At 57.2% G+C, this 17,941-nt stretch overlaps 1 protein-coding gene across 9 annotated transcripts; it reads left to right on the top strand.

Annotated features, from left to right (window-relative positions):
* The first annotated feature begins 694 nt into the window (after window positions 1–694).
* On the top strand, window positions 695–16,417 carry SLC16A5 (solute carrier family 16 member 5). 9 transcript variants are annotated; one of them, XR_009347877.1, is made up of 8 exons: window positions 696–830; window positions 1,797–2,137; window positions 4,658–4,834; window positions 5,089–5,323; window positions 8,245–8,388; window positions 12,736–13,548; window positions 13,860–14,021; window positions 14,824–14,959. XR_009347877.1 is itself a non-coding variant. In XM_059147943.1 (7 exons), the coding sequence occupies exons 4-7, from the start codon at window positions 5,125–5,127 to the stop codon at window positions 15,072–15,074; spliced, it is 1,407 nt and encodes a 468-aa protein (XP_059003926.1). In that variant the 5' UTR covers window positions 695–830; window positions 1,950–2,137; window positions 4,658–4,834; window positions 5,089–5,124; the 3' UTR covers window positions 15,075–16,417. The 9 variants fall into 9 exon arrangements, 8 of the variants coding, with proteins under 8 accessions (XP_059003926.1, XP_059003925.1, XP_059003930.1 ...); XM_059147943.1 differs by lacking the exon at window positions 13,860–14,021 and having other exon boundaries at window positions 695–830; window positions 1,950–2,137; window positions 14,824–16,417; XM_059147942.1 differs by lacking the exon at window positions 13,860–14,021 and having other exon boundaries at window positions 14,824–16,417.
* The last annotated feature ends 1,524 nt before the right edge of the window (window positions 16,418–17,941 follow it).

Genomic DNA, 17,941 nt, shown 5'->3' with positions numbered 1-17,941 from the left:
TTAAAGTTTATTTATTTTTAGTAATCTCCGCACCCAACCTGGGGCTTGAACCCCCACCCCCAGATCAAAAGTCTCGTGCTTTTCCGACCAAGTCAGCAGACACCCCAGTACCACACTGTCTCGATGACCATAACTTTGCAGTAACTGAAAAAGCTTTAAATAATGCATTTTAAGGGCTGGCTAGGTGGAGAAGATGGAAAAGGGCCTGCAGGTCTAAGTGGCGCCTGCGAAGGTGGTGGGCGTCCTCTGACCCGCCCCCAGGGTCTGAGGGGTAACCTTCTTGGCGCGCCTGGCCCGCCCCAGATGCCAGAGTTCTTCTGGGTGTGGCCCTCAAGCTCCAGCTTTCAGTGGAAGGACCACTGGGGGGCTAAAGCCGACAAAGAACGGGTCCTCCACCGTGGCCTCCCACCGGACTCCGCTGGGAGGTAGAGCCCCTTAATCACACGCTTTCTCCTCCCCCCTCCGGGAGCCCTTCCTTGCACTAGGAGGGAGCAGGAGAAATGATATGCTAATGACATGCAAATGATTCCGCCGAGCCCGCGTCTGCAGCCCCGCGGCCCGCTACTCGGACCACGGGACCCGGCCGAGATGAGGGGTGCACGCCCTGGCCGCGCCGCCACGCCCTCCCACCCCGGGGCCAGGATGGCCCTTCCCCACCCGCCCGCGGCGCGGAGGTGGGCCCGCCCCCCGGCGGCCTGCGGCCCGCCCCCCGAGGGCGCGGCTCTCCGCGGACCAGCGGCGTCCTGCCGCGTCCGTCGCTCGCCCGCGGGGCCGCAGGAAGTCGCGCTCGGCGGGAGTGGAGCCACCCCACGGCCGGGCGGCGCGAGCCGGTGAGCGGGCTCCCCGGGCCTCCCCACTGTCCGCCAGGCGCCCTCTCGCCGGGGTCCCCGTCAGCGCCGTGGCGGACCCGCCTCTCCGGGGACCTCCGGGGCCCCTTCCCGCCTGTGACGGGCTCCGGGTTGAGGATCCAGGAAAGTCTTGTCCCATTCCTGGGCGGCCCCAGCCTGCGATGGCTGGGGACCCCCACGCCTGAGGGGGCTCTCCCGAGCCATTGCCACCCTCCACGGCTTGGGGAGTTGGAGGGGGGGGGGGACACGGGCACCACGCGAGGCCTGGCCTGAAATCTCCACGCGGGTGCCCAGGGCGCCAGGGCGTCCTAGAAGCTCCACCCAGGGAAGATCCGTCTTGGGGAAGGTGGGAAAGCCGAATGACCCGGGACGCCAGGGACACGGGGCCAAGCTGGGAAAGGGTCCTGAGGTCCCTGTCGCCTATGCCATCCCCCTTTCCAGACCGAGGTCAGAAGGCCCCTGCGGGAATGTGGGGGCAAGTTTGGAGACAGAGAAAGGAGGAGGGTGACTTGTCCCAGCTCGCGGAGTTCTGGAACACCCTGTTCCTTCCTCAGCCCCTGCCAAGTGTAGGGGTTTGAGGGCTTGTCTGTCCCAACCTCAGGCTGGTTCTGGCAGCTGTCCTGCCACTGCCACCCTGTGTCCTGGGCCCTTCCTGATATAGGGTCTGGAAAGGGGGAGGGGGCGCTCAGGTCCTCTGGGCCTGCCCTGGACCGCGTGGTGCCTCTTTTGCCTCTCACCACAGGAGACGGGCATCCCTTCCCCTCAGCACACCAAAACCCTGCGGGAGTGCATTCGCTCCCTCCCCTGACCATGCCTGCAAGTTTAGAGGGGCAGAGAAGGGATTCTGACGCCCTGCTGAGGCTCTGCGGAGGCCCTGAACCCAAACCAAGCCATGCGTGCAGTGTTTGAAGGACAAGAAATGCTTCTGGTCTTGTGCCCTGTCCACAGCTTCCTGCCACTTGGGAATGAAGGGAGTCACTCAGACCCTGGGCTGGGGTCCCTGCAGGCTGAGGTGGGCAGCTCCTGTGGAGAGTTTCCGGCCCCTGGAAGTGCGAGCCAGGTGTCTCCAGCTGCATTTCCTTCCTTGCCACAACGTACCAGGCAGCGACCATGATTCGTGGTGCCCAGAGCAAAGGAAAGACCACTTCTTCCCTTCTGGGGCAGCACTGGAGCCAGAGCCCCCAGCCCCATTTCGTCTCTGCTCTGCTTGAATTTTCTGGAATGGACCTGCCCACCAGGAAGCCAAGTCACCCTTGGTCCTGGTCTTGCCTGCCCCGAGGGGAACACAGGTGGGTCCCATTAAATTATCTTTTGTGCTCGCCCAAGGCCTGGTAGGGATGTGTGAAGAGGTCCCTGTTCTTAGAGTAGGGGGTGTGTGTTGTGGGGGAGGGGCAACAATGATAAACAAGAGAAGGATCCATTCCAATGTGGTGTGAAAAGTACATTGAAAGAAAGAAATAGAGGAAGAGGGCCTGGTCTAGCCTGGAGTAGGGGTCAGGGGAGCTTCCCAGGAACTTGCTGGCGGAAGGGGCTGGAGTGCCCACCAGACAAGAAGGCTGTTTGTGATCTAGGAGTCACTTGGGGTCTGGGAAGGGACACCCCCTGGTGGAAGGCAGAGTCTTCAGGGGAACCCCAGAGGGAGGCCAGGGGTCCTCCCAGTGTGCAAAGAGAGCGCAGAGGTGCTCCAGGTTTCCTGGGCTCTGACTCTCCTGGGAGGCCTGGAAGAAGGAGAGGCTGGGGAAAGTCAGCGGCACTGAAAGATCCAGACAGAAAGTGGGTGCAGAGTGAAGGTCGGAATCCTGAACAAAGTCCCCAGAAGGCTGCCTGGAGAAGTGGCTGCTAAGAAGGGCACTAGAGATGCCTCTGATGGGGGCGTGCGGGTGGGAGCAGGTGGGAGAGGCCTCTCTCTAAAGGGGCAGAACAAGCAGGAACGAGAAGGGACCAGAGCTGGGGAAGCAGGGAGAGGGGAGCTGGGCCTGTGTCTCCTCTGTCGTCCACCTCCTGCCTGCCGCCTCTGGGTCAAGGGACTGTATGCTGCTCTGAAGGGAAACCAGCAGGGTCCCAGGGCTTGGGAAGGGACAGGGGTAGGGCAGCTGGGAAGGGCAGAGCCGGAGGAAGGGAAGGCAGTGGAGGAAGGCGGCGGCCCTTCTGGGAGGACGAGGGGAAAGTGGCAGGTCAGGGAAGGCTGAGGGCCCAGCTCTGGAGAGATTGTGGAGGGGACATTTAGGCCAACGCAGGATCACGTTGCACTGGTGACCTCATTTGCTGCGGGAACAGAAATCCTTGAAGGGAACTGTGTGGGAGGTCTGCCTGAGCCTGGACCGGCGTCAGGAGGATCAGGGCTGAGGGATCTCTGGGGCCAGGATCACAAGCCAGAGCCAGGATGGCAGGACCTGCTTGCAGCGCGCACACACGCGCACACACACACACACACACACACACACACAGGCGCGCGCCCACGCTCAGTGCAGTCTGCCCAATGGGCTGCTCACCTTGGCAGGGCTCCCGGGGGTCCTCTGGGGAGAAAGAAGGCTTGGTGCCCAGAGAAGAGACGGGAGCGTCAGAAGGAGGCGGTTTGGGGTGGATCCCTTTTAGGTGCTGTTTTAAAGTTCCTGGATCTGGTGGAGGGGGGCGGGGAAAGCTTGGAGTACAGGGCGTGGCATGAGGTTGGGGTTGCATATTTCTGGTAGATCCATGGGTTTCCATGGATCTTCCCAGGACCTGGAGCTAGAAGGAGGGAGGCTGTGGGAACTGTAGCTCAAGGGAACCACTGCCTTCGCTGAGGCAAAGGCTGCCGGAGCCCTAAGCCCTGAGTGCGGGTGAGGTCTGAGGGCCACGGGGGACCAGGGGACAGGTGAAGAGCAGGGACAGAGCGGGCTGGGGAAGGGCTGCGCATCTGGGGAAGGACCTTGGGGCTTTGAGGCCTGGTTGTGGCAGCTTCTGTGACGGGGTGGGGGAGCAGCCCGGATGGGGCGAAAAACTGAGAAAGGACTGAGCCAAAGTTGGGGGTGGGTGTATCTGTGTGTGTGACCCTGTGCGCGTGTGTGTGTCTGTATGTCTGTGTAGTGTGTGTCTGTTTGCGTTTGTTCGTCTCTGGGCTTGTCTGCATGTGTCCACGTAGGTGTGTATCTGTGCACGTGTGTGTCTCTGTATATGTCTGGGCAGGCCTACGTGCGTGATTTTGTATGTCTGTGTGTCTCTAGACTTTTCTGTTTATGTGTGTCTGTGTAAGTGTGTGTCTGCCTGTAAGTCTATGTACCTGTGTGGTTCTGTGTGTCTCTGTTTATGCAATGTGTTTGTGTGTGTGTCTTTGTGAGTATATATCTTGGTATATGCCCATGTGTGACTGTGTGTGACTGTGTGTGTGTGTGTGTGTGTGTGTGTGTGTGTGTTTTGGGGGGAGTGTTGCTCAGAGAAGCCCTGACAGGTGGTGGATCATTACTGAGCATCGCTGTAGAACTTGACTCTGCCACGAGGAGGAAGGAGGAATATCAGAAGGCCTTCGGATGAGACCCGTGCCTTTTTCTGTTTTAAGATTTTATTTATCTATTTGACAGAGAGAGAGAGAGATCACAAGTAGGCTGAGGGCTGGGCAGAGGGGGAGGGGGAAGCAGGCTCCCTGCTGAGCAGAAAGCCCTATGCGATGCGGGGCTCCATCCCAGGACCCTGTGTGGCACCCTTGGAAGGCTATTCTGTGTACACTCCTTGACGACGCCTAGCACCCACTTACTCACCTAGGCCGTCTCAGCAGCGCTGACAGCGGACACTGCTGTCAAGGCGGCTTTGCGAAAGTCTGTGTTTGTGTGCAGGAAGCCTGCTTATGAATGTTTGAAAATGCATCTGTGCGTACCTGCGGGGGAATTGGGACGTCGCCGGCTCTAGAGATCTGTTCTGTTCTACAAGCTGTTTTTGAGTGCTTGCTGTGTACAGGAGGGGGCCCCAAGGCCGGGCCAGGAAGTGCGTCTACTGACTGACCACCAGATGTTGTAAGTCTAGAAAGAATTCCTCCCACCTGCCTCATCCCACTGATAGCTCACCTGCCTGTACCTCCTGCCAGGCTGGCTCTGGGAAGTGGGTGAAAGGAAAGGCCAAGGGCCAACTCATTTGCCTCTGGCCACCTCCCAGGGGGCGGTGCCCTCTGTGCTATGCCGTGCTGGGGCAAAGGAAGAGATGGTTTCAGCCACCCAGGGAAAGTGGCAGGTGAACTGGGGTTGGCAGCTGCATTCTGTCCCCTCCGCAGGTGGCCCAGGCAGTGGTAACGTGGTAACGGCAAAGGATGCCCCAGGTCCTGGAGCGTGCAGAGGGCTGCTGGGCCTGGGTGGTGCTGCTGGCCTCCCTGGTGACCCAGGGCCTCACTCTGGGCTTCCCCACATGCACTGGCATCTTCTTCACTGAACTACAGCATGAGTTCCAGGCCAGCAACAGTGAGACCTCTTGGTTCCCTTCCATCCTGACAGCCATGCTCCACGCTGGGGGTGAGCAGCCTGGGGAGGGGCCGAGGGAGGGTTGAGAAAGAGCCCAGGGTGAAGGAGGAAGCCGCTGTCTCCCTGGCCTCTCCGAGCTCACTTTCTCTGAGGCCACAGGCTTTGTCTCATGGGGTGAATTCCTAAAATGTCACCTGATTTCAGCCCCCCCTGGCTGGAATACGAGGCTGGGCTGTGCTGAACTGGGCTGAGCAGGTCTTGGCCGGGCTGGGGATGGAGAGAGGGTATGGAGGCTCCCAAGGCGCACAGCCAGTCCTCGCAGTGGCTGGAGGCCGAGAGAGGATCCGGGCAGATTGTGGGAGTGCCAGATGCTTAGCTCAGACTTGAGGAATTGCTGCTTGGGTAATCTCTCTGAACCTCAGTTTCTTCTTCTGCAATATGGAGGTAACACCCAACACCCTACCACCTCCTACCTGGGATCATAGGGAGAATCCCATGAGTTACGAGCAGCTAGTATTTGGAGAACCTTGGCGGGGGCTTCAGGATGGGAAAGGGGGCTTGAGGAAAACACAAGGGGCAAGATGGGGGCAGGGCAAGAGCCCCGTCTCTCCCCAGGAAGCAGAAGGGGTATTGCAAGGACTGGGGAGGTTCAAGTGAAGGGAACCCCCCCCCCATTTCCTGCTTAGCTCCTTCAAGAATGTGACCCTCTCATCCTGACCTCCCCTGACCTCAGTGAAGGGAGAAGGCCAGGGCTGCCTGGGAGATTCCCTCCAGTAGACTTGGGCTCAGGGGCCTGCCCCTGACTCCTGAGAGCTCTTCAGGGAGACTCCAAAGACTGGGACCTGCAAGCAGGGGTGGGGGCTGGGGGATGGGGCAGGAGGCCCTGGTCAGCAGGAGCAAGATCTCCTGGCCCACAGGGCTCTCCCCAGGTGCTTTCCTAGGCTCCGCTGACTCCACCTCCTGCGCACCTCCTGCCACTCCCTCCACCCGGCAGGAGCAGCCTGCTTGTTTTTCCAGGTCCTTCCCTCTAATTGGGGGAGAGGTCAGACTGGGAGAGATGGCCTCCCTGACATGACCCCTGAACCTGGCGGGGCCTGGACTTAGGGCCCTGGGAGAGGCCTGGACTAGGCCAGACCCCATGACCTTTTCACCTGCAAGGTTAGGGCAGAAGTGGGAGTCTCAGGCAGTTTGCTTCATGTAGCCAGAAAGGAATCCATGCCAGGGCCCAGGAAACAGGCATCCAGTGGGGACCCCGACTCCCAACCAGCTTTAGACTCCCCAGCCCCTAGCCGGCATGCCAACACCTCAGTCGGCCTGGGATTCCCATCTGTCTGTCTGTCTGTCTGTCTCACATACACACCTCTAGCCCATGCTCATTCAGAGTATCAGAGGAATTGTATTTTTATTTTTTTTAAAAGACTTTATTTATTTATTGGTCAGAGGGAGAGAGAGCACAGCAGGGAGCGGCAGGCAGAGGGAGAAGCCGACTGCCCACTGAGCAGGGAACCCGATGCGGGACTTGATCCCAGGACCCTGGCATCATGACCTGAGCCGAAGGCAGACGCTTAACCAACTCTGCCACCCAGGCGTCCCCAGAGAAATTCTGAACTTGAAATTATCCTCGATCCCAAGCAGCCCCAGCCCCCACACATCTTAGAGATGAAGAAAGCAAGCAGGCACAAGCACTAGGCACGTTCAGGGTTGCAGAGTGAGTTCAGGGCAGAAGCAGTGCCCAGTCGAGGAGACACCCTGCCTCCCAGGGCCCCTGGCTGTCTGAGGTAAGCTGGCACAGGTCCCAACCTGTACCCCCAGTGCCATGACTTGGGGCTTTGCCCAGTGTCACTTTTCCAAAGTCAAACCAGAGTTTGGGGTGGGGAAGATGGACGATGTGTGGGGCAGTGGTCATGTTCACTGCAGTCTTGCCTCTCCCTCTATGGCTGCCTGTGCTTGATTATCTCCGAGTGCGGGCTGCCTACTTCCTGTGTCACTCCCAATCTCATACTGGCTCACATGCACACATCCCCTCTCCACCCCAAACATACACACACACTGGGCATGCGCTCTCAAGCTCACGCTGGCTCCCTCCTTCCTCCCTCCCTCCCGCTTCCTTTGGCGGTGCTCTGGGAGAGTAACTGTAGAAATTCCATTATGTGTCCTTGGGGGCAGGGCACCTGGTGAATGGGGCCCTGTGAGGTGTGGAGAAGCAGCCAGCCAGGACTGGCTCCTTCCCGCTCTGGGTCTGGGCTGGGGAGGAGGCAGCTCAAGGTGGGGGTGGGGTGGAGGAGAACAGGCCCCTCTCCACCGGAAGCCAAACGTCTGCGTGCAAGAATTTGTGTTGGCTGGAAGTGATGGGGGAGGGGAGAAGGCACCCCACCCAGTTCTCTCCCGTGGCCAGGGCAAGGGGGTGTGGAGTGAGTGGTCCTGCACCCCAGGCTGCCCACCCTAGACAGGTTGGAGGCTAGTGGCAGGGCTGTGGCCAGTCCTCTTGAGAATGGGAAGTAGGCGGGGGCTGTAGGCACTTGCCATCCTTTTGATAATCTGGGACCCTCACCCACCGAGAAAAACCCCCAGCAAGGGGCATCTACCCAGGTCACAAGCCAGGCCTCTTTTACTCAGATGGAATCAGCCTCAGGTCAGCATAGCAGCTCTGGGGATCCTTGTTAGGGGTTAAACCGAGCCCTTGCAGGACCTCCACCTCCACTCACAGGTGGTCAGATGTCATCCAGTGCGACCTCCTGTAGGGGAGGCGCAGAGAGGGACTGGGTTTGCCCCAGCCCATAGCCAGCCTGGGCCTGGGTGGCGATCAGAATCGAGACCTATAGGCCCCAGGGCTGTGCCCTTCCAGCCACGTGGCTAGTTCTTGCTGGAACCCCTTCCCAAGCCCGCTCTCTCCCTCCCTCCTGTCCTCCTCATTCAGCTCTCCCCCACTGGCTGCCTCCTCACCCCTCCCCCTCCCTGCTTCCTCCCCACAGGACCCCTGTGCAGCATCCTGGTGGGACGCTTTGGCTGCCGAGTGACGGTGATGCTGGGGGGCGCACTGGCCAGCCTGGGCATGGTAGCAGGCTCCTTCTGCCGCACCCTTAGCCAGCTCTACCTCACAGCAGGATTCATCACAGGTGACTGTCTTCCCATTTTGAGAATTTCTGGGTGCCTACCAAAAAGTGCCAGGCATAAGTGCAGGCAGTGTGTCTAATCTTCTGGGGCTGCTTATCGGTCCCATGAGGGAGAGGGACAATGAATATGTAAATGAGAAAGATTGTTTCTGATGGTGACAAACACCTGAGAAGCCAGGACCGCTGATGGGATGGTGCCCTGGCTGCGGGGTGGGTGGGCTGAGATTAAACAAGCAATGAGGTGAAACATCTAGGACACCCCAGGCAGAAGATAAAGCAAAGTGGGGGAGGTTGCTGCTTTCAACAGGGCAGTCTTGCAGAGGAGGTGACATTTGGACAGGAAGCTAATGGAGGTGAGGGCGTCTGCTGCCAGGCTCTCAGGGAAAGAGCATTCCAGGCAGCAGGAAGAGCAAGTGCAAAGCCCAGCAGGGCCCAAGGGGCAATGGAGGGCACAAGCAAAAGTAGGGTGGAGGCTGGATGGGGAGTAGTGCCTGATGGCTGAGTAGTGAGATGGGAAGCCATCCGAGAGATTCGGGTGGTGGGGTGAGGGACGTCATCCAACTGGTGTTTGTAAAGCCCTCCAGCTGCTGTGTTCAACGTATGTGCACTGGGTGGGGACTAAGAGCAGGAGACAGGTATGAGCATCATATCCCAGACGGGAGATGGCCTACCTTCGACCATGGCGGTACGTTGGAGGTGGTGAAGGGTGGCCAGGTTCAGGACTGTGTGGGAGGTCCAGAGAAGAAGAGTCAAGGATGACCCAAGGTTCCAGGAGCCAAGAAGGGTGACGCCAAGGTTTTTGCCCCAAACTGCCGGAAGGATGGAGTATTTAACTACAGTGGGGAACCGAAGGGAGGAGCAGATTGGTGGGCGGTTGGGAAACTCAGATGTGGAAGCATCCAGTCTGCTGTTCGGGAACAGGCCGTTGGCTGCTCACAGCAGGGCTGGCTTTCTAGTATTGAGAGGAGGTGTCGTTCTGCTGTCACTGAGGGAACAAGAGTGGGGGGCTGCGGGGGCCTGAGGAGACCTGAGGCCTGAGCCCTGCGGTGTCCAATCGTTGGTGGGAAGGAGGGACACAGGCAGGAGGAGGCCCAGGAGAGTGAGGTTTCTTGAGAAGGTGAGGAGAGAGTGAGGGCTGTGTCAGGCTGCTGGTGGGTCAGATGGAAGGGGACTGAGGTCTCAGCCTCAATCTTTGGATTTGGCAACATGGAGGTTGCTGACCTTGATAAGGGGGAGTCTGGACCAAAGGTGAGGCGGGAAGTCTGATTGCAGCAGATCAAGAGCAAAGAGAAAGACAGGAGTTGGAGACAGTGGAGATAAACAGTATTTCCAGGAAATTTCGATGAAGGGGACACAGAAACAGGCCAATACCCAGAAGAGGCTGTGGGATCAAGAGAGGGTTTTTTTTTTAGTTGTTTTGGGTTTTTTTGCTTTTTTTTTTTTTTAACTGCCTTATTAGCTTCACAAAATATTATGAGCATCATTCCATGCAATAGGGGAAGACTCCCCGGGTGACAGAATCTTTTGACTGAGTCAAAATACAACATTCAAAGGCACCTAATTGGCTCAGTCAGTAGAGCATGTGACTCCTGATCTCTGGGTCATGAGTTCAAGCCCCATATTAGGTGAAGAGCCCACTTCAAATAAAAACAGGGCACCGGGGTGGCTCAGTGGGTTAAAGCCTCTACCTTCGGTCATGATCTCAGGGTCCTGGAATCGAGCCCCGCATCGGGCTCTCTGCTCAGCGAGGAGCCTGCTTCCTCCTCTCCCTCTGCCTGCCTCTCTGCCTACTTGTGATATCTCTCTCTCTCTCTCTGTCAAATAAATAAATAAATAATCTTTAAAAATAATAGTAAAATAGGGGCACCTGGGTGGCTCAGTGGGTTAAAGCCTCTGCTTTCGGCTCAGGTCATGATCCCAGGGTTCTGGGATCGAGCCCCATGTCAGGCTCTTTGCTCTGCAGGGAGCCTGCTTCCTCCTCTCTCTCTCTCTCTCTGCCTGCCTCTCTGCCTACTTGTGATCTCTGTCAAATAAATAAATAAAATCTTAAAAAAAAAAAAAAAAAAAATAATAGTAAAATAAAATAAAAACAAACATACAAAACCCCCCACCCACATTCAATTAACAGCCAGTAACAGGGGACCCTAAAGAAACATGTAACACCAAAGGGTTTATGGGAAAGGTCCCTTGTAACCCCTTGTAACCAAGTTTAGAATGTAGGTACGTCTTCCTGTGACCTTGAGGGAGAACATCAGGACTTGAGGCATCAGGCCAAACTCCTCATCCGGTCACGGTGAGGAGGGTTGGTGCTAACTGCCTGAAGACCACGCCAGGACTGCTTTTCCATCTGCTGCCTGACCTCCTCCCTCCCTCGCGCACAGCTTTCCAAGCCTCTGACCCACGTCCCACCTATACTGCAGGATGCAGCTGCCTGCGGAGGCACACGACATTCACCAGCTTCCAAACAGAAGGCCAAGGGCTCTCCTTGATTAGCATCTTGTTCCTTTTCATCCTTTCCTGCATTTTCCTGGTTGACATTTTGTACTGCCTGTTCCTCTTCGGACACCATTGCTCCTGGGCCTCTCCTTGTGGGCTCTTCTTCCTCTTTGTAGCAGAGAGAATGAACCCCCAAGACGCTTCCACCTGCACATCTCCCCCCTCTGTCTCCGTTTGGGGATCACCCCTAGCCCGCAGACCCTTGGGGCTACCGGGAGCAGGTACTGAGAAGGGGTGGGAGCAAGCCAGGGCTGGGTTTCTGTTTTCTTTTTTTGTTCACTTTCGTTTTGCTTTTTAAAAAAGATTTCATTTCTTTATTTGAGACAGAGAAAGAACACAAGATCGGTGGAAGAGCCAGAGGGAGATGGAGACGGACAGGCAGACTCCCCACTGAGCAGGGAGCCCAGCCTTTGGGCTTGATCCCAGGACCCCGAAATCATGACCTGAGCTAAAGTCAGATGATTAACCAACTGAGCCACCCAGGCGCCCTTTGTTTTGTTTTTAATGGGAGGAATAACAACGAAGGAGAATGATCTGGCAAAGAGGAGGAAGTGGGTGGTGCAGGAGAAAGAAATTGCTGGAAGGATATGCCTTAAGTGGACAAGATGAAGGGCATAAGTAGCGGGTTGACCTTGGCTGGCAGCAGGGACAGACAGTCCAGTGTCATAGACAGAAGGCAAGTGGTCAGCTGGGGGTACTGGGGAGGTGCATAGAGAAGGACTGGTGGTCATCCAGGAGGGTGGGAGAGAAAATTGATAGTGGCATCACAGGTGGCCCAAGAGCCCCCCTGAGAATCGTGGTCATGGTGTGGCTGTGAGCTTTCTCTTGCAACATGTTCAGCTGTTCGGGGCAGCACAGAGAAGATGGGGGTGTAGCATCTGAGCTGAGCCAGGAGAGAAAAGTCTGGGGGAAGCATATTTTAGGCAGTGGGAACAGCAACTGCAAATGTCCCGCAGTGGGGGACAGCTTGGTGTCCAGAGGAAGAGAAAGAAGCTGATGCGGTTCAATCATGGTGAGTGACAGGGAAAATGGCCTGAGATGGCCCCCGAGAGATGACCAGGGGCCAGGCCGTGCAGAGCCTTCCAGGGCACAGCAACTACTGTGGCATTTTTTCCCAGATATAATGGGAAGTCTTTGAAAGGTGTCAAGCAGGAAAGAGACTTACCCCAATTTAGGGTTTTTATTTATTTATTTATTTATTTATAAAGATTTTATTTATTTCTCAGAGTGAGCACAGGCCGACAGTGGCAGGCCGGGACAGACAGAGAAGCAGGCTCCTGCTGAGCAAGGAGCCCGATGTGGGACTTGATCCCAGGACGCTGGGATCATGACCCGAGCCGAAGTGGCTTAACCAACTGAGCCACCCAGGCGTCCCGACTTATTTATTTATTTTAAGATTTTATTTCTTTATTTGAGAGAGAGCGAGCCAGCACAAGCGGCGGGGGTGGGGGGGGCAGTGCAGAGGACAAGGAGAGAGAAAAGCAGGCTCCCCGCTCAGCAGGGAGCCCGACGTGGGGCTCAGTCCCAGGACCCCAAGATCATGACCCGAGCTGAAAGCGGATGCTTAACTGACTAAGCCACCCAGCACCGCCCCCCCAATTTAGGTTTTTAAAGATCAGCCTGGTGCTGTGCAAAGGGCAACAGGTGTGCCTCTGGCAGCCTTGGGAGGGCAGAGCTGTTGTTTCTAAGGAGATAGCAAGGCAGGCTGTTTCCATCCTCAATCCCTGGGGACGTGGAAGTGGGTCTGGGCCAGAACAGAAGGAGGGCAGACATGGAGCAGGACCGCGTGACCCCTCTGGGTGCCGGCGGGAGGCCCAGGATGCCCTCCAGCCAGTCTCCTCCCTCCCACCACAGGCCTGGGCATGTGCTTCAGCTTCCAGTCGAGCATCACCGTGCTGGGCTTCTACTTCCACCACCACCGGGCTCTGGCCAACGCTCTCGCTTCGGTGGGCGTGTCCCTGGGCATCACGCTCTGGCCACTGCTCTCCCGCTACCTCCTGGAGGACCTGGGCTGGAGGGGCACCTTCCTTGTCTTCGGCGGCGTTCTTCTCCACTGCTGCGTCTGTGGGGCCATCCTGAGGCCCGTGGCCACCAGCGTGGCCCCTGAGACCACAGAAGAGGCGCCGCCCCCACCTTCCAAGGCTCCTGCTCCCGGCTGCCTGGCGGCGTGTGGTCGGGCCATCCAGCGCCACCTGGCCTTTGATATCCTGCGGCACAACGCGGGCTACCGAGTGTACACGCTGGGCGTTATGTGGATGATCCTGGGCTTCCCGCTGCCGCACGTCTTCCTGGTGCCCTACGCCATGTGGCACGGGGTGGACGAACACAGGGCGGCCCTGCTGATCTCCATCATTGGCTTTAGCAACATCTTCCTGCGGCCCATGGCCGGGCTGGTGGCGGGCCGGCGCGACTTCGCGGGCCACCGGAAGTACCTGTTCAGCCTGGCAGCCCTGCTCAATGGCCTCACCAACCTGGTGTGCGCCGCGTCGGCCGACTTCCGGGTGTTGGTGGGCTACTGCTTGCTGTACAGCGTGTCCATGAGCGGCGTCGGAGCCCTCATCTTCCAGGTCCTCATGGACATCGTCCCCATGGATCGGTTCTCTAGCGCCCTGGGCCTCTTCACGGTCCTGGAGAGCGTCTCCATCCTCATCTCCCCGCCCCTGGCTGGTGAGGACCCCCCTGGGGCGGACGTGGGTGCGGCCTGGGCGTGCATGGGCGTGGCCTGGGTGGGCGGGACGCGGAGGTGGGGCAAAGGGGAACACTCTGAACAGATCTGGGTGCCATCCAGCATCTCCGGGGCGAGGGACTTGGAATCTGTGATTTTCCAAGCGTCTGTGATTTTCCAAGCTGCAACCTCTTCCCCAGCTGGCGCCCAGGGCATGAACAGTTAAAAATAAGGATTTTTTTTTTTGGGGGGGGGGGTACCAGACTTGCCTGAGTCCTTCATCTTCCTCTCTGTCCCTCTGTTTTCTTATCAGCAAAGTGGGGGCGGTTAATACCATCTACCCCGTAGACTTGTTGTGAAGACCGCGGCTATATAGCAAAGAGCTTAGCAGAGAGCCTGGCACAGAGCAGAAAACCACGTGCATGTTTGCCTGATTAAGATCCTGGCTGTCCCACTCCCTGCCTGTGGGACCCAGGCAAGTCATTTTCCTTCTCTGAGCCACAGTGTCATCTCCAAAAGGCAGACAGGAACACCTGCCTTAATGACTGGTTCGCCTGTGCCCGTCACTGGGGGTCCTGGCTGACTGGGGTCCTGGCTGACTGGGGACAGAGGCCCAGTCCCCACCTCTCAGGGCTTCCCTCCTGGTGGGAGAGTCAAACCAGATACAGGTTTGTCCTCAGCGTGGTGATCTGTGCCAGGAGGGGAACAAACAGGTGTGGAAGCAGAGACCCCCATGGGCAGACTTGCCAGGCAGCCAAGAATGTGACATTCAAAGTAACAGGGAAGCTGTGTGAAGCCCTTGAGGCTGGAGGGCAGTCAGCGATGGTGGCAGTCAGTACAGTCCTCTGATGACAAGGGGGACTCTTCCAAGTGTGTCATTGGAAGTCGCGGTTTCCAAGGGAGTTGATGAAAGCAACAAGTGGAGACGTTTACCCAGGAGGAGGTGTGGGAGGACCCAGGTGTAGCTGAGCAGGTATCCCGGACTATTGGCTCTTGTGTGCTTGGTTCCCTGCCACCAAGGGTAAGGGAGACATGCCATGAGGTGCCCTTCTGGCCCAAGGGTCCTTCTTGCCCTCTGGAGAGCAGGCTTAATGTTCCTGCTCTCCTTTGAGTCAACAAATCTTTATTGAGTGTCTTCTATGTGCCAGTCACAATGGCTCATCCTGCGGATACAACAGGGCCTGAAATAAAGTCTCTGCTCTCGGAGAACACACAAGGTAGTGGGAGGGAGGCCTGGCATCCCCAGACAGCGGCCTAACTTGCTCTCTGTCCCCCAGGGCTCCTCCTGGACACCACCAACAACAACTTTAGCTACGTTTTCTACATGTCAAGCTTCTTCCTTATATCAGCTGCCCTCTTCATGGGTGGCAGCTTCTGTGCCCTGCAGAAGAAGGAGAGGCCAGGCAAGCCGGCCGAGGCAGAAGGAGCCATCACGGAGGTGCCCTCAGAGCAGGGCCTCATGGTGGAGGACTCACGTGGTTCCAAGAAGCAGCTGTACACAGAGGTCATGTATGTGACCAGCGTCTGAGCCCTGAGGTCCATGAGTGACCACTGCCGCAGCCCAGGAATGTGATGTCCAGCTGCCAGGGGCTGGGGTGAGGGGCTGCCCAGGAAGCCCAAAGCCAGAAGCCTCCCTAGGCTCTGCACACTGGGACTCAGCCAGGAGCTGGGACCTTGGAGGCTGGCCTCCAGTAACTCAGAGCTCCTTCCAACCAGCAGATCCAGGAGCAGGTCCTCCTGACTTTTTCTCTGGGGCACCAGCATACCTGGAGCCTAGGAAAGTGAGTCTAAACCCTGCTTGGGTCTGTCACAGCCGGCTCAGCCCAGTGGGCTGCCCAGTACTGTTGCTGCCACCTGACACACTGGACCCTCCAGTCTAGCCTGGATGTCTCCGATGTGATCTCTTTGTCCTTCTTCGGCCTCCAGACAGTTCCAGAGAGTTTACCCCTCCTCCAAGGCTCTCTGCCCCTTTTCTTCCCAAGGGCCCGGGCACAGGTTGTTGGGCCTCATGCTGACTGGAACCTTGGGAAGAAGAACCCCCTGAAAGAATGAGCTGGGACCGGCAGTGGTGGACAGCCAGGCTGAGGGGTTAGCATGGACACAGGACACGGACAGATTAACGGTTGGGGAGAGGACCCAACCTGGTGTCTGGGCGAAGGACTGGAGGGCAGCCCTTGGCGTGGGTCCTAGAATCACTGAAGTCTGAGGGGTCCCCTGCACTCAGCAGTGCCTGCTGTAAGGTCTCCCTCCCTCCTGTGCCCCTGCCTTGTATCTTGGTCATAAAGCTGCGTGGTGGCGTGGGGAAAAGCCTGACATTTGAGTGAGCAGGGGAGCAGAAGGTTTGCTAGGCAGGGCAGGAGACCTCTGGGAAAATGGAGCTGTTTTGCAACAGAAGCCTTCTCTCCCTCTCCTGCCCTCCTCTCCCTACTGTGTCAGAGGTGTCCACCCTAGGGTAAGTAGCTGGCTGGGCCAGCTGCCAGCCCACCTCCACTCCCCAGGGGGCTTCTGCCTGTGGTGTGGAGGTCAGTGCTCCCCACACACATACTCTTTTTTGCTGGCAAGGTTCCTGAGGTCATCACTTGGGGGCTGGCTGTCATCAGCCCAAGCTTGTCCCAGCAGGGTACCACCTGAGGCAATGGAAACACAGAGTTTGTTTGAATAACAGACAAAAACGTTCCTGCAGCAGGTTATAAACCCTGTAAACTAATGAAGCTTGAAAACAGGCCTCGAGTACTCCCTTCCCTCCCCCTTTAGTTCTCCCTGCTCAGCAGGCTCTGCTGTGACCCAAGGCCTTGTTTGTTGATTCAGGCTCAGCCAGGCTCCAACAAGAAATCCTTATCAGGAAAATAAAATTTTATTTGCTTGACCTGACTCCAGCCTGCCTTCTCCTGTCCAGCTGGCATGAGTAAGCATCCTTGGGGAAGTACGGTCTTCTCCTGGACCCTGCCATGAGTGCCCCCTCATGGTCAAAGAAAGTAGTGCAGAGGTGAAGCAAAAGGCTCTGAGCTGGGGTAAACCCGACTTCATGTTTTGGCTCTGCCACAACCTGCTGTGTGACTTCGGGCAGTTGTTCACCATCTCTGGGCCTTAAAAAAGGAGGAGCCTGGCCTGGATAAATCAGAGTCCCTTGTTTGAAAAGTCTGATCCTGAAGACCCCCATGGCCTTCCTGCTCCTCACCCACGCACGTACTTGACCACCATCCACAGCCTGTGCCCTGTAGGGGGAACGCTTGGACACATTTTACCTGGTGCTGTCTTCTACTCCATCTCAACTGAGTGGAAAAGGAGAGAGTGAGACTTGTGGACAGGTAGATATCTTTGGCCCTAATAGCCACCAGGCTTTGAAATGTGCAACCCCTATTAGGCCCACTTCCTGAAAACAGATTTCTTTTAAGGAAAAAAGATATCAGTGAACATTCAGCCTAGGACGCTTTGATCTCATCTTCTCCCAGCCAAGATTGGCAATAATCTCTGGGAAGATTCCCTTCAACAAAATTATTGAGCATCTACCACGTCCCAGGGCCTGGGTAAGAGGAGTAAGACCTGGTGACGCCCTCAGCACAAAACCAAGGACTGAGAATTTCTCCCCAAGAAGGAAGACCCCTGAGCCTTTTGGAGGGGACAAATGAGGGAGAATTGGATGGCCCGTCGATTCCAGATCCCCACTTAGGTGCTCTCCTGGGAATCCTCTAGAGTGGAACTAGAGCTATTCCTGACCAGCGCAGGTTAGAGCTCGCTTACCTCCTGTCCCTGAACTCTGAGCCCTGGTCCCCAGGACTTTGCTGCTCTGTCCAGACAGAGGCAGAGAAGCCCCTGGCCATCTTGGGTTGAGATGTACTTCCCCACGTTTTATCAGCTCTCTACAGAAGCCAAAGGGCCTGATGACAGGTCTGGGGCCACTGGCCTATGTGGAGCTACCAGAGTACCCAGGCACCCAGATTATAGTCATAACTCCTGCCTCAAGGGGTGCACACAGGGCAGGGGCTGACCACAAGAACCTGAGCCCATGGAGGTGCGTGGGGTCTGCTGTCAGTGATGCTGTGGCAGGCTGGAGTGTGGCAGCCGCTTTCCTTCATGCCAGGCCCAGGGCCAAAGATACGTGGTCCTTAGCCTCAAGAAGCTCACAGACCAAACCCCCCCCCCCCCTTACCCCAGCATTTTCAAGCACAATGGGAGTGCAGCAGCGACATTTCCCTGCCTGGTGCTCTATCGATACCCTGTGCCTACGAGGCCTAGGTCACACTTCACCAAGCCCTGAGAAAGAACTAGGCTGAAGGGCTTCAGCATACAGGGCTCCACAACCCAGAACGGCCAAAGCAGAATATTTAGGTGAACGGAGGGTCCTGGGGCTCATCGATGCCCCTAGCACTCCCCATCCACCTGGCTGGCAAAAAA

This window comes from Mustela lutreola, chromosome 15 (assembly GCF_030435805.1).
Source record: "Mustela lutreola isolate mMusLut2 chromosome 15, mMusLut2.pri, whole genome shotgun sequence".
In the NCBI taxonomy this organism is placed as follows: domain Eukaryota; kingdom Metazoa; phylum Chordata; class Mammalia; order Carnivora; family Mustelidae; genus Mustela; species Mustela lutreola.
The sequence above is the reverse complement of the archived record's forward strand: the minus strand, read 5'-3'. Positions and strand labels throughout refer to the sequence as shown.